Raw genomic sequence first — 16,439 nt, forward strand, 5'->3', positions numbered from 1 at the left:
TTTGGGCTCTCCTCGTAGCTTACTCAGATGGTACCAACAGACTACTAATTGGTTTCTTCTCTATCCTCCTTTAATCCATTCCGCACATTTGATTGAATGGTTGTTCTACAAAGATGATTGCATCGGATCCTTCTTAAAACCCTGCAATAGCTTCTCATCACGAGTAAGATAACATCTCAACTTTTGCTATTTCTGGAGTTTGTATGTTGCTCATCTGAAAATTCAGCGGAAGGATTTGAACTTTGGGATAAATTAACGATACAATTTAGGAACCGCCATACTGTGGATGAAGAGGCTGAAGCCTGCAGTGGAAAACTAACTTCCTAAAGAGTATATACCTGAAAGCATCAGAGCTGAATGAACTTAGAGGACAGGAGAATCAGGAAGGAAGAATCCTTGATAATGAACTACACTAGGCTAAATATCTAGGCTCAACTCAGTGTGGTTATGTAAAGTTAGTGATGTGTTGTTTAATGACTAGAGTCAAGTGGAGATTTCCTCTGTTTTATCCCCGAGACAGGATGTTCTGTATCTTATGTGTGGGAAGACTGGGACTGAGTAACATTGGTTTCAAGGATTCATTATTTCCCCCAGAATTACTCCCCAGCTTCTCAGATGCCCAAAGTTCCTTTTAATTAATTAAGAGGCCAGCAAAGATTTTGCTCAACAGTTGGAAGTCCTAAGAGCAACTCTTAGGTTAAATGATGTTTCGTGTTAAACTCACAGGTAACTGACTGATGCTGATGGTTTGTAGGAACTATTTCTTGTTGGACAGAAAGTCGGGGAACATGTGAATGAGACCCAGAGAAGTGACCAATGGATGGGATGGGATGGGGGGGACTTACTTTGCCCAGCTTTTTACTGAAGATCAACTCCAGATACAAATGGCTTCTATCAACTAAGACCTGTGAAAATAGTACCTCTAATCTTGTTTTAATATGTAGGCTACAAAAGTGGTTCACCTGGGCTTTTCCTGAGTGTTCTATCTAGTAACGCAAGGTAGTTGTGAATGATCTTGGAGAAGCTGCCTGTAATTGAGAAGGACACATACTTGTGGATGAAATCTGTTAAAAAAATTTCATTTACCACTACCCACAGAGGGAGCATTTCTTATTTTTGTTCACTTTCTCTTTTTACTTAAAAAAAAATCCACTCTAGAATCTTGAGCTAGATATGGTGAAACAGAAGTCGCAGATATACACACAAAAGGAAACAGAATGGGTTGGTGCAGTGGGGTCGAGGGTTGTAAAGAGAGGCACTCAGCATCTACTGTAAGACAAGATTTGTGCTAGGCATTTCATGTGTGGCATTTCATAAAGACAGATTATTCTAAGAAATTCCTAACTAGACTAACTCCTTGGATGCATGGATGATGACACATGATATTACTTATGTATTCTCTTTTCTCATCTTCATCAAGTATCAAGGGGCTGAAGAGAGAAGCTTTTCTACCATCTCCTTACCTTGATTCCCTTCACCCTTCTCTTTTCCCATAGCATATCACTTTCTAAAGTATTATACAATGTGCTTATTAAGTTAATAATAATAAATTATCTGACCCTGCTAAAATGTAAGTTCTGTAACCACATTTTGGTCTATTTTCTTGACAGGTGTTTTTTTGCCAGTGCCTAGAACAGTGCCTGAAAAATAGGTTTTCAAAAAATATTTGTTGAGGGGTGCCTGGGTGGGTGGGTCGGTTAAGCTTTCAACTCTCGATTTTGGCTCAGGTCATTATCTCAGGGTTGTGAGACTGAGCCCCACATCAGGCTCCATGTTCAATGGGGAGTTTGCTTGAGAGTCCCTCTCTCCCTCTCCTTCCGCCCCTCCCCCAGCTCATGTGCTCTCTCGCTTACTCTCACTCTAAAATAAATAAATAATCTTTTAAAAAATTTGTTGAATGATTGAACATATAATGTTGGTTGCAAGAAAGAAAGTAATTAAAGAACGGAGGGAACAATGCCCAATAACACTGAAAAATCTGTCGGACACTCAAGGGGTCCCTGAGCAGTGGAGCTCAATTACAGAACTCCTACAGCTATGTTATCCAATATGGGAGTTGTTAGCCACATGTGGCAATTCGAATTTAAATTAACTACAGCTAAATAAATTTAAAATTCAAATCCTTAGTCACACTAGCCACAGTCCAAGTGCTCAGTGGCTATCTGATTGGACAGATAGAGAACATTTTCACTGTCACAGAAAGTTCTATTGGACAGCAGTGCTCTTGAGGCAGATGGGGCTGCCAAGCTCTTTACCTTGGGCAGAAATTAGCAGGACATGTAGGTGAAAAATCCTCAGCAGTGCTGGCTGTGTCTCTGTAATCTCTCTCCTTTCCTTCTTTTGGTTATGAACATGCCCAGGAGTGAAAACTGTTCCGTGTTGCCAAAGCACACAGGGACCGCCACATGGCCAGGTAGCTTCTCTGCTGCCAAAACTAAAGGGGAAAACACATCCTCTGTGTTCATTCCAAGTGAAATCCCATCAACGACTATTGCATGTTGCCAGGCAGGAGGAATAGTCGGATTTTTATTGTTTTAGGCCCTCATAAAAGACAGAATCAGAGCTGGACTTAGATGGATGAGCTTCTCGGGCAGGCAAAAACACTGGCTTCGCTGTAACTGACATGTTTTAAAGGTTGGTCCGCCATTTATTCAGAGGAGAAGTTAACCAGCACCTGAGAGAAGGGGGGAGCTGGAAGTGTTGCTAAGAATCACTCAGCTCTGGGGCAAGCAAGCCTCCTGCAGTGACTGGGTCTCATCTTCTGAGAGACAGGAAGGGGTAGCTGCCATGAGCTTAGCTTCCAGCCCCAATGTGCCTGGACAGACCACTCCCCAGCGGTGGGATGTTGAGCAAACTTCCTAATCTTTCTGTCTTCAATTTCCTTATTTATAAAATGGGAATAATTATCATAGCTACCCCGGAGAGTGGGATGACAGACTGTGTTTAGATGAAGTTCTTGCAGGCAGAAGCTTTTTTTCTTTTAAAGATTTCATTCGCTTATTTGACAGAGAGAGAGAGAGAGAGAGCGAGTGCATGAGCAGGGGGAGTGCAGAGGGAGAGGGAGAAGCAGGCTCCCTGCCGAGCAGGACCCTGGGATCATGACCAGAGCCAAAGGTAGATGCTTAACTGACTGAGCCACCCAGGCGCCCCTTACATGCAGAAGCTTTAAAAATTTTTTCAAGTTTTCAAGTATGCTTTTGGGAAGAGGGTCAGCAGTGTGGGGGAAAGGGTGGGATAAATTTCAACTCTCTGTCAAAGCAATTTGTCAAAGATTCCTTCTAACCCCATATTCTACTCTATGAGATGTGGGAGCAAGTATAATTGCATTTTTTTTAGATGGATTAGTGATGGATTAATTCCTCGCTGCTTTTAAATTATTTTTTCTTATAAATTATCCATTGACAACTGCTCAGTTAATCTGTTCCTCAGTCCAGCTTCAAACAGTACCCCACGACAAAGAGCCTCTTGTTTTTGATATCCTATGTGTTATGCCTGTAGGGAAAGACTCATATTGTCAGACAGTTTAGACTGATGTGCCTCACAGTACTGATGAAACATTGACTATTTCCCAGATGTCTTTGAGGCAGATAAATTTCTTATTCTTCCCATGGCTTCATAATTCAATGTGCAACTTGATGATTGCCTGGTAGTGATACATGGGGTTATCTATAACGCTTTGTCTTCACTCCAGAATAAAAGTAGCCATCCATAGCATGTTGACTGTGCATTTTTTTCTTGGCATCATTGTGAATCCACCACAGACATCTTTCCCCTGAGCCCAAATGTGGCCTCAGACTCATTCTCAACACAACATTCTAGGGCACTGGTACCAGCGGATCGTTGTTGACATTCAAGATGAAAGCTATTTGTCATGCCTGCATTAGAGAAAATAAAATCTCAAATATACTATCAAATGGTGAATACCAAGGAGATCACAGGGTTGAAGAACTCCAAATTTTAGGTTTGTCTCCAAGACACTGAACTCGGACTTCCGTGAACTTAAAGGAATTGATTTTGTACTGCTTACTTTAGGGATCACTGCTTATGGATACTTGATTTGCATTGAATATCTACAGAAAACACAATAAATATGTATATCAACTCTAGAACAGTTGTCCAGCAATTATGACAATTAAAGAGAAAGCATCACTGAAGCCAAGTGGAGACTTTTCCTGACAACAGTAATATAGATGTGAGTTGACCTTAGAATGCTACTTTAATGCATCTTTAGCATGTCTCTGGTGGAAGCAGCTTTGGTAGCAGGTGGTCACTGCTGTATTTAGTTTTTATGAATCCTGTGGTCCATAATCAACAATGAGAATTGCATGGGGAATCTAATGGAAATCCATTAAGAACATTGCAAACATTATCTATTATTAATGATACCACCGGGTGAGATGTTAATTCACTCTGTTTCTAAAAGCTGTAGGTTCTCGTGTCCTCCAGGATGACTCAAAATTCATCTCCTCTAAGGTAGAGGAATTAAATATCAGGGCATTTTATTATCTGAGGCCCCCTCAGATTCATTTTAAATGTATGTGTGGATTTTAAAGTCCTCATGACTTCTCTTCATGAGAGAGGGTGAGGCTATTTTGCAGGAGAGGTAAGGAAATATACGTGTACATCTCATGCTAAGGCAGAGAAGCGTACGGCAGCAGTGGGGAGGACAATTCAGTTTGGTTGTCTGGTGAAGGGAAGGTTTGTTGAGATGGCCCTAGAGAGAGGCTGGGGCCAGAATGCAAAGGGTCTTGAGTCCAAGCAAAGGAATGTGGACTTGACCTGTGGATTAATGGTCTTCAACGGGGTTCCACAAAGAAGCCCCTAGAATTTTGAGGAGGTACTCCAAATCTGCCTCAGAGCTGCCTTAGTGGGTGAGAGCCAGGCAGAGAGAGGGGGCTCTAGACCAGTGGTTCTCAAGTTATGGTCCCTGGACCAACAGCATCCGCATGTCCTGGTACTTCTTGGAAGCGCAAATCACCTGGTCAATCAGACTGAATCAGACAATCTGAGATGGAGCCCAGTATTTGATTTTTAACAAGCCCTCCAGGGGATTCTGATGCAAGATAAAAACTTGAGAACCACTGGTCTAGGCCTTCCATCCCCAGCTTCACCAGAGTAAACATGTTATGTATCTCGTCTCTCTTACATATTACACTTCTGAGGTTTTGTATGAGAAGGGACTCAAGGGCTTTCAGAAAGTGAAAATCAGTGTTACAGGCAAGTGGGAAACTGGGACTCTTAAAGGGTTGTCCCCTGCAATTATAAAGTCTAAGGAAATGAGCTAGGACCTTCTAAAGCTGAACGTAGTGGTCTTGATGACTGCCAGTGGCCTCTCCAACAGCAGAGAAAGCCGTCATTCACAACTAGCACCACTGCAGGTCTAAACACTTTTACATTTCTCATTCTCTTTTTCTTTTCCCTTTTGAAATTGGTCATCCATTTTGAACTAGTCAGAAAATCATTTTCAAAAGAAAGAAGTGAACTGAACGCCCTTAAGAAATCCATGTAAATAAAAATATGAACAGAGAAACCTACCAGTCCTGTCAAAACGAGTATTTCTGTGGCAAAGCTTTCTCTTCAAGGGAGGGATTTTCAAGTCTAACAGATGTTTGGAACCAAGAACAGCTGTGACCAAGAAATAAATGAGGTGATTTGTGCTAAATAAACTTTTCAAGTCAACTGGGTTCCAGAGACAAAAGTTGGCAGTGGGTACAAAGTGCTTGTGGTAACAAAGCAATGGCTGGTGTGCCCAGCATGTGTGTGACACGTAGAAAGTGAGGAAGTGCTTTCCGAAAACATCAGGGAAGTATGAAGACAAAGCTCATTCTTACACGTTTAAAAAGAGCTTCTGAACGTGTGGTCCATGGACCACTCTGGTTGGAATCACTGGGATTTATTTTCCCCAAGATTTATTTTTGAGAGAGAGAGAGAGAGAGAGCCAGCAAGCAGGGGGTAAGTGCAGAGGAAGAGGGAGCAAGAGAATCTCAAGGAGACCCCCTGCTGAGTGTGGAGCCCTACATGGGGCTGGATCCCAAGAGCCTGCGATCATGACCTGAGCCGAAATCGAGAGTAGATGCTTAACTGACTGAGCCGCTCAGGTTCCCCGGCATCACCGGGATTTTGGTTTCAAGGACAGTTTCCTGCACCCCAGCCCGCGTACACAGAATCAGGAGATTCAGGGGAATCAGCGTCTCCTAACGCGTTCTCAGGCATGCTGAAGTGTGATAACTACATGCCTGCTTTCAATGTTTTGTGTGTCACAAGTGGTCAAGAAGTTAGCTAAGCAAATCTCAGAGGAGCATGGTTAATCTACCCTTTGATTAATCTATCACTTGGCATCGACGGGCTGTCTAAAAGTCGTGGGCAGTGGTTCTCTGAAAAGGATTGCTTTATCACGATGGATTACTCGGCTCTATGTTTTTTTTCTGATGTTTGCTGTTTATATGCAAGGCCACACTTTCCCACCTTGGAGCTGAGCAATTCTAAAGCAAATTTAATCAATGCGGAGAACTGACTGACCAATTGAGATCAATAAAACTTTCCCCTCACTAGTACTTTCTTCCATGAATGCTAGCTAGGTAATTGTTTTAGTATATGTGCTGCCGAAGCGAGCACATAGGTAATTGTTTTAAAGTCAGTGCTTTGTTCTCTCCATGCTGACACGACACGGAGGAGTCAAGCAACAAACTGGAAGACAGCAGTATTTTATTCTGAACTTTCCTAAATACATGAAGCTACTCCAGCCTTGTGGAACTTGGGAGACAATGACACAGGTATCTATACTGCAATATCTTTAATATAGTCCACAGAGGGAACCTTTTGCAATATAAAAATTGCAAAATTGCAATTCAATAATTATAGGCATTAGCATATATATAATATATATAACACATATATATTATATATGATTTTATTAAATTAGTCATTTAAATTGATTTCATTAAATTGAAATATATGAATTCAATATATATAAGATATACTAATGTAATATAATACATAATATAATATTAATATATAAAATATATTAATATATAAAATATATTTTAAAAATTCTATTTATAACCTATACATTATATATTAATATATTGATTATAATTATATAAAATATATAATTAATATAATATATATAATAAATATATGTATAAATTTGAGTATGTATAAATTCAATGTAATAATATATACATACACCTACAAACACACTGTCGCATAAAATTATCCCTTTTACTGACTTTCCTTCAGTACTATGCAGACTGATTCTTTTCTGTGTTGAGTTACATAAAAGAGGGTCAAATACTAGCTTTTTCTTGGTCATTCATGCTGATCCTCAGTTTGGATCCAGTTTTTGATGGACAAGGAGAACAGGAGCAACAGAGTCACTATATTCCCATTTTGTGGGTAATTAACATACGCTTTCCACTGAACAGATTCTTGGGTGGAATGCCGCACTCAAGTACTTTGTCTTCTGGGCTCGAAACACTTTGTACGTTTATCACAGCACACAGCACAGTGACCTTCTCGTTATCTGTATTCATGGCTATGTTTTAATCTCCATTATAGAATCTAGGACAGGGCCATGTCTTGCTCATTCTCTAGCAGTCCCGTGCATACAGTGGATGCTCAATAAATGTTAACTTAGAAAAGTTACAAAAACAACACTTTATAAATAAAGCCCTCAAGATCCTTTGTCTGTACAAGATGTTTCCAACTTTCTTTCCTTCCCCTCTGGGAAAGTTACAAAACAGAATCAAGTTTTGACATGCTAATTTCTTATAGAAAATTCTAGAAGAGACAAGGTAAGATGAAATTAATGGAAACTGAAATGGACACGAAGTCAGCAGGCTTGATATTTGTTTCCTTCTTTCTCACTTGACATTCCAATTATGTCTAAATCATACTGGGATACAAACCACTGAGATCAATTACTTCCTTTCAGCAGATCTCATAGAGATAAATGATAGGGCTGTGACATCCTTCAGCCGTAGATGAAAATCTCAAGCAGCAGAAGAGAGCATTAGTAACCATTGCATAGAGTGATACACCCTAGGGAATACAGACTACACCTAGATTTCTAAAATGGCTAGTTTTCTGGCGACTTCCACCTGATTTTGGTCATTTTGAGGTGCACTTGGAGAGAAACTTCTGTTACATCTGTGCTAGGATAGAGCGATATAATGTGAAGCCATGCAACGTATATTTCCTTAATCATCTCCACTTTGTTTTCCATTTATGCCTTTATCTCAGCTAATCAAAGAACGTAGGGAACTTTATTAAGCTCCCGTTAAACAGGGAAAATCAGATTTTTTTATCTGATTTTTTTGATTTTCTTATCTATTTCTGTCCTCAGGAGCAAGCCATTCCTCAGTGCTTCTCCACAATATCTAATGCAAATTCCACTGACACATAAGAATGGGAAGAGTCTATTGGTATCTGCCCCATTGATAACTTCCCAAAAGTTATCAACAGACTACTTAAGACCTCTAAGGCTTTCTGCTACCATAGGTTCTGCTTCTCGTCCTAGGCGGTCTAAAAATGGTAATTCCAGATCATTATTTATGGGAAGAAGACCCCAAAATAAATGTAAGGATCGGCAATAAAATCCAGATGAACGAGGAGCACCATCTCAGAATGCACATTCATTCAGATGCTTTTTCACGCGGACATTTTTCATATGTGCGGCACTTTCTCACTGACTGATAAATGAGCTAGACCACGTTTCTCTGCAATCTGAAACCTAGATTATGAATTTTCAAGCAATCTCTGACTTCAACTGCAGACACCTATCGCCTGAAAGGTGTTCCTGACAATGGGTGATATTGGTCAGCTGGCTTGGTCAGCAGCAAAAAGTGGAATCTTAGTATATGAAAAGGTAGGTAACCAAATCTAATGCCCCATGGGTGGCATTAATCTGTTTCTGTTTGCAGTGTTTAGTCACTCATGATTCAGAAAAAATATTTTGATAAGATTTTTAAGGAATGAAATTAGTTAGGGAAAGTGATTTGTGACTCATTTTAAACTATGACAGATGAGAAATAGAAAATCTATTATGACAATAAGGGGAAAAGAGAATTTGGCCATTTCTTTTGGGGAACCTATGCCATGGGGCAGAGACAGAGAAGAAGGCAAAGGTAAGAATTTAATTGCAAATGCCTCCCAGTTTATCCAAACTCATTTGCGTTGGGATAGATACGGCCTGTCTTCCTCTACTTCAAGTAATCTCATCTACAAAAGTTAATTAGTTTTGCCAATTATAGTTTGCTTCCAAAGTGATGCCCTTTCAAATCCATATTCTTGGAAGGTGGTTAATAACACGGAATTTAAAGGCAAAATATCAAGTTCGCAAAAGTTAAAATAGAAGGTGTGTAAATTTCATTCGCTTCTTTAAGATTATAAAATGAAAAGCTTTAGAGCTGAATATACACATTTACAAGTCCTTGGACCTGTATTATTTATTTAACCATCGGTAATGAGTTGAAAACATTTTAAAGCATATTTAAACTACCAAAATAACTGAAAAATAAAAATCAATGATTCCAAACTCTGATTCAGATTTTGTAAACAAGGTGTGTGTGTTTTCTATAATCAATTTCATATGTACAGTTACACCTACTTATTTATATAGGTTTGTTTACATGAACACATAGTTATACATTTATATTTATTTGTAGTGAAATATGTCCCAACTCTGTTGGACTTTTTGGGAATCAAAGAAGAAATTCTTGGTGAATGAAGTCTGAGATGGGCTCGTTTTGGTTGTTTTTTTTGTTTTTTTTCAGCATAAAGAATACACGCTCTGGCAAAATAATGTTCTTTGGAAGTGCTTTTTTAAATTGGCTGCCTGTGTGTGGCTAGATAACTTCTTAATTCAAGCTAAATAAACATGATTAATTCTGGCAGTCATTCTGATGGCCCAGAGAAATGTCATGAATTCATTTGATCAGGATAAATTTATAATTGCTTTCCTGGAGCAAGAGCATACTTTTATCGTAACAACCAATAAAATAAATAAATACAGATTTATATATTTGGATTGGCAACTACAAAACTTCTCCTAAAATTTCTATTTTCTTAATCATTGTTCCTAAGTGTTTCTTAAAATTTTTAAAGTTTTAATTTTCATGATTCCCAAGGTAAGAAATTATATCTCAATTCTTTATCTTCATGCTAGTTAATTCTTTGATAATCAATCATGGTTTATATGTTTGCACAGATACCGTGTAGATTATGCTTTTGCCTATTTTGGTCATAAAATAATCAGAACTAAAACTAAACTTTGGTTTTAAAACTAAAATTGCCGATTAAAGTTAAAAGGGCATGGTATTTCTGACTCTTCGTTTGGGCAGAAGGGAATCTACATGACACCTGAAACTAATATTATACTGTGTGTTAACTAATGGGAATTTAAATAAAAACTTTGAAAACAAAACTTAAAAAAAAAGAAAAAGGAAAAAAAAAAAAAAAAGAAACCCACATTGGGCAGGTTGGACATTGGTCTACAGCCAGGAATGCATTCATTTTATCTTTTGGGAATACACGGAATAATACAAAAAATTGAGAAATTATAATGCAAAGGGGAAGTTAAAGGGAACTCAAGTGCTCTTATAAGTAAAAGTATCACTGTACATAAGAAACATGAAGGCACATACCACAAAATCTGTTTAAGAGAATTTTTATAACAGCCCAGAAAGAATCCTGGCCTGGGATTGTGGGCAAGCACATAATTGCTCTGTGTATCTGTCCCCTCAGTTAAATAATATAGAGACACCTGCCCCTCCCACCCAAGCAGTAAACCATGTAACATTTCTCCTACATACACAACAGAATCAGGAAGAGCAACTAATCAAAAAATTGTAACATTTTCAAAGTATACAACCCACAAGAAGGACAAAAAGTAGGTCCTGGGTCCAGACCTTCATTGTGTACAGACCCAGAAAACCTGAAATACGGAGATGAACAGCTCACTTTTCCATGAATTTTCTGAAAAGGAAATGTGCATTCTGAATGCAACCTTGTATCTACTTTGTGGAAACACAATACAATAATTACAAGCACTAGGAAGCCAAAAAGTAAGCCAAAGCTAAAAACTGTAAGTTCTTTAGTTATTTTTGAAAAAGGAAAATGTTGCTATATTTAAATGAATGAGAACTATGGCTAAATTTTTAATAAAAGCAAAGTGCAGTTGAGGATTCTGAGCTCTGGTTGGTAATCGACATAGAGGTTTTGGGCAAATGTTCTTTTCCATTTTTTAGCTAGAGAATGGACCAACATTTACAACAAAAAGAGAAGATAAAAGTAACTTAAATTTACCAGGAAGCAAATTCCAAGTCCATGCTTATGAATTTTGATTTTTTGTTTTTGTTTTTTTCATATAGAAAGCTTTAAGGGGGCCTGAAATCACTGTCACTGTTTGCTGTGTTAGCTGGAGGGCCCATGACTCTCCTATATTTAGGTTCATACGCTTACCAGGGCAGGGTGCTGTGTTAACGGCTACCTGGCAGACAGGTGGGGCAGGGAGTATCTTGCACTCGGCAAGCTCACCGGTCACTATTATCATTACACGCTTGTCTACTTACTAGACTTCCTAGGGTAGGAAGAGTTGTTATGCTTTTTCCCATCTTAGTGCATGGCCCCCAGTAGGCACTTTGTGTATGTTTGTAAAAGGGATGAAAAAAGATCCCATTTCTTTTGGGGCTCCTTTCTCCCACCAGGTTCACGTGTTAGGAGAATTGATTAGGGGAGGAAGTTCCTTATTTAAAAAGTCAATGACTGGGGGCGCCTGGCTGTCTCAGTCAGAAGAGCGTGCGGCTCTTAATCTTGGGGTCATGAGTTCAAGCCCCATGTTGGGTGGGGGATTTCTTAAATAAGTAAAAACTTTTAAAAAAAGTAAAAATAAATAAAAATTCAATTACTCCTCCTGAATTTTCCTCTTTAAACTCATTCACACCTTGGGATGAGCTACTTTGATCTAATAATATGCAAGAGTGCTTGGATTTTACCTACCATTCACTGGGTGGGACCTCAGATTGGCAGGGAAGGCTGGGAAGGGAAGTCCTCTGTGGGGTTGGGGCTTTGAACTATTGAAAGTAGCAATAGGGGACAGACAGACCAAGGGAAGTGCATAGGCAGGAGACCAGGAAGGGTGTAGAGAGGACCAGAGAGGTTAGAGGCTCTGCTTTCTGAGCCGATCTAGAAGGATTTGACAGCACAGGCCACCAAAAGTTTTGGCAAACCTTTGGCCTTTGTGAGCATGCAGCAGTTTGGTGAGGCTGAGCCTGGAAGCTGCACATCCCAGCTTCTCCCAAGGTACTCACATGAACCACAGGGTCCAGACTCGCTGGGCTTTATGTGTTCAAGCCTAGTCCCTGCTTCTCCTTAGCAGGAGGAGCAAAAGAGAAAAGAAATGAAGAGAAGAGAAAGGATACCAAGTGCTATGATCCTTCCTTCCCTTTTGTCTTCCTTATTAGTTTAGTCTAGGGGGGCTGTCATGGAATTTCTCACTTCATAGGACATCTAGAATATGTCCCCCTGCTCTTCCCCACCACCTTCCCAGACCAAATGTCTCCATCAACTGATATCACCTTCCAGAGTTTGAAACACAGGCTTTGCACTCAAAGGTCTCTTATGGGGCCTGGCAAATTACCTACCCGCCTTCTTCTGAATATTTATGCCCAAATGCCAGGATGTCAGATGCCCGTCCACTCCCATCACAGACAACAACGGGCACGGGAGGGGTGTCTCGAAGGTACTCCAAGACAATCGAGATCACATTGGGTCCTCCTTCCACAATGAGCGCCACCACCGGAACGCCTTGACCGATTCCTGCATTAAAAAAGGAAAAGAAAAGGAAAAAAAAGAGAAAAGAACACAAAGCCAGCAAACCAAAGAAACAAAAAGGGAAACAAAAAGCACAAACTAAAATTACTGAGCACGGGGGAGATCACAACATATGAAGGGATAAAATACGGAGCAAAAATTCTACAGAAAATCCTTTTGCAGAATCTTCCCACCAGAGAGTCTGACTTTGCCCTCTCCACAGAGCTCCTGGGGTGCTGGGGCCGGTGAAGGCACCCACGCCGGACTTTACAGGGGATGGTGCATAGGGTGAGGAGGGAGAGGAAGGAATTGGTTAGTAGATGAAGCCCTGAGCCAGCAACTGAAGGACTGGAAGCTAAATGTGACCTTAAGCAAGTCTGCTATATACCCGGTGGTTCAGTTTCTTACATGAAAAATGGGAATTTAAAACAGGTCAGATCCTGACATCATCACAGGGCTAACTAGGAAAATGCCTGAATGGTTCTCTTTATTAAAGACTATCAAAATCAGCTAGGGGCATATTTGCACTTGTGGAGTCAACTACTGGCTACATTAGGGGTCCATCTATATCTGACCATAAATGATCTGCTTGATTATGGGTTCTTAACAGCATAACAGTCATGATTAAGAACCCAGGAGACATGGCATCTGCCCCCTGACATTACTGTGTCCTTCACCACTGAGCAAGGTGCCAGGCACATGGTGGGGAGTCCAGAACCAGTGGTTGAATTCAGTTGTTGAATTCAAGGGTGTCACAGACCTTTTCTATAGTATTTAAGCTATTAATGGTGAGCTAGAAGATGTAAAAATTGCTCTAACATCGGCACTCACGTAGGGTTCAACCGAACTTATTAAAGACGTGTATTAAAAACAAATGTTCATGAGAGACACAATGAAAAAGAAATGAAGTTCATTTTCAAGTGACCTCTCAAGTGTCATCATGGTTCATCAAATAACTTTTTTTGCTCATTTTGGTATCACACCGCATTTTCTCACTCTTCACCTTCCCAGAATAGTTAGGGAATTGAGCAGTACCATAAAAACGAGATGGTTTTGTACAGAGCAGTTATCTTAAAAAAGAAATAATCAAGATTCTGTACCACTTCTGTAAATATGAACTAAAAAAAAAGCCTTTAGTCATCTCAGTTTTCCCCTTTCCCCCTCCTCCTGGTTTTCCTTTTTCTTTTATCCAGAACCTGCTGCCCTGTGAGAAATAATAGTATGAGGTTTGCTCCATTAATAAGATTGTATTTGACTTGGGTGACCTGTTACACTTCTACAGTATTATCAGTATCCTGGGGGCATCTCTTTTCTAAGTCAGTGTTTTTTATGGTTTGATTTTCATCCTAAAGGAATGGTCCAAAATGTCAGTTACACAAAAATGGGTGCTGTTTTTAAGTCAACATTTTAAAAATGTAAAAAAATGACAATTGTGGGTCCCAAGATTCCTTTTTGTGCTCCAGAAGGAATTAGAAGAGAGTGATGACCCGTGGGGCCATTTGATGTTTCTGTGCATGGAGAAGGTTTGAGAATTCCTCCTTCAAATCCAAGGAGAGGGAAGCAAAATGTCAGTGCTGCTCCCCTTTGGTTCAAAGGCCCTAAATGATTCAGATAAAATGTCCCTTCAAAACGCTATTTACGTATCTCTGAAGGAGACATTTTCCCCACAGCTGATCAAGAGGTATGGTAAATTCCTGTTGAAAGGCTCTTTGAAAATTAAGGGCTAACTTGAAATGTTAATACAGCACACTTCTTTTGGAAGAGAACTTGCTGACCTAGGAAATACCCACTCCTACATGGGTTTGTATTTTAATATGTGTTGGAAAAGGGTCTCTTTTCCAATGTTTAAAATTTTTATGACGTATTTCCCAAAGAACTATGCTATTTAATTTTCCCTTTTCCTTGCATTAGTACATGCTATCGTATTGCTTCATATCAAGGAACAATAATACGCTATACTTGCTGTTTTATACCAAATGATATATTTAGACTCATTCTAGGATCTCCCAAGAGAGGCATTTGCCAAATTCTGATCTTGGGCACTGATTCTGTCAGTGGAATCTTTATTCAAACTCAGAGACCAATCCTGATCCACTCAATGTTCTCATGGAGAAAGAAGTCTTAGAATGGGCCTTCTAAAATTTCCAGTGATCTACACTCTACCAGACAATAGGCAAGATGGCTGGAAACGTCTCTTCCCTTTGAGAGGATACATAGGTGCAAAGGATCAATTTTCATAGGATGACTTGAGAGGAATAAACTGTCAAATGATTTCATATCAATGTATTTATCAATATACCATATTGTTGTAACCCCTAGAAACACAGAAACATTTTAGATGATCAAATTTCCTATATTTGGAACGAAGCCATTCTCAATTGCAAGGATGAGAACAACTATATTAATTTATATTATTATTATTATATTATGATCCAGTGCTAAAAATTGGATGAAGTATCAAGATACCATCTCCCTTTTCAAAAGTACTGAAAATATCTGGCCTCTAAATTCTCTTCCATTTCCTACAGTGATAATACATGGAAATTTGTTCCATAGACAACAAAAGCTCTTATAGTCTAAAATAAAGTACTTTTGAATTTCTTAGTTATGGGAGGTAGAGAATGAGGCTATATGTAAAAATATCATACTTTATGTAAACTAAACCTGCCAGAATATGGTAACATCAAGTCTTTCTGTCAGGACACAACACAGACACAAACACACACACACACACACACACACACACACACACACACACACACACACACACAGCCTTTGCTTCTGATATCAAATAATCAGTGATGAACAAAAACAATGGTTCTTAGCCTATGTTTTGGAGACAAGGGTCTCCGAATACTTTTGTGAATCTGATGAAAGCTAGTGACTCTTTCTCCAGAAAAATAAACACACATAAGGATAGTCAAAAAATGCATCTATGCAATTTCAAGGGTTTATGAATCTTTGAGAGCAACTCGTGAAAAACCTGAAAATGGACCCTCTACAAAACTCCACCCTAAATTAAGCACACTGTTATGGTTGCAAAGAGCATCAGCTTGCGTTATTTTATGAAGCTCACTGAAGCCTGTTCGAGAAGTTCTCAAATGGGTTTTCAAACGAAACTCTATGCCCGAGGGAACTATATCATACTATTGCTATCTGGTTAGATTGGCCAAACTTACACAGTAAACACTGTCTGTAGGATATCACCCTTCCCTTCATTCTCTCTCTCTCATTTTTCTTTATTTCTACTTTTTTTTTTTTTTTTTAAAGATTTTTATTTATTTAACAGAGAGAGAGACAGCCAGCGGGAGAGAGAACACAGCAGAGGAGCCCGATGTGGGGCTCGATCCCAGAACACAGGGATCATGCCCTGAGCCAAAGGCAGACGCTTAACGACTGAGCCACCCAGGCGCCCCTCTTTATTTCTTCTGTTCACACTTTAGTTTCTAAGTTACATTGGGGACACAGGATATTAAAAATACCCTAGAGAAAGTCACAAATACAAAAGTTAGACTCTGTACTATATGACCTCATTAGTAAAGAAAAAGCTTTGTAAACTATCAAGAGCAGTACATTTTCTATTAATGACTTAAAACATTTTTTCTTTCTAGAATCCATTAGATAGCTCA

General features: G+C 39.3%; 1 protein-coding gene across 1 annotated transcript in view; it reads right to left on the reverse strand.

Moving 5' to 3' along the window:
- The window catches only part of TRPM3 (transient receptor potential cation channel subfamily M member 3), a gene marked incomplete at its 5' end in the record, with an annotated part of 257,261 nt that overhangs the window by 170,772 nt on the left and 70,050 nt on the right, over positions 1–16,439 (reverse strand). Inside the window, one exon of the mRNA XM_045772551.2 lies at positions 12,642–12,816. Within this exon, the coding sequence (XP_045628507.2) occupies positions 12,642–12,816 (175 nt within the window). The remainder of the gene's footprint in view (positions 1–12,641; positions 12,817–16,439) is intronic.

This window comes from Ursus americanus, chromosome 34 (assembly GCF_024610735.1).
Source record: "Ursus americanus isolate L20-20 chromosome 34, mUrsAme1.1.p, whole genome shotgun sequence".
Lineage (NCBI taxonomy): Eukaryota > Metazoa > Chordata > Mammalia > Carnivora > Ursidae > Ursus > Ursus americanus.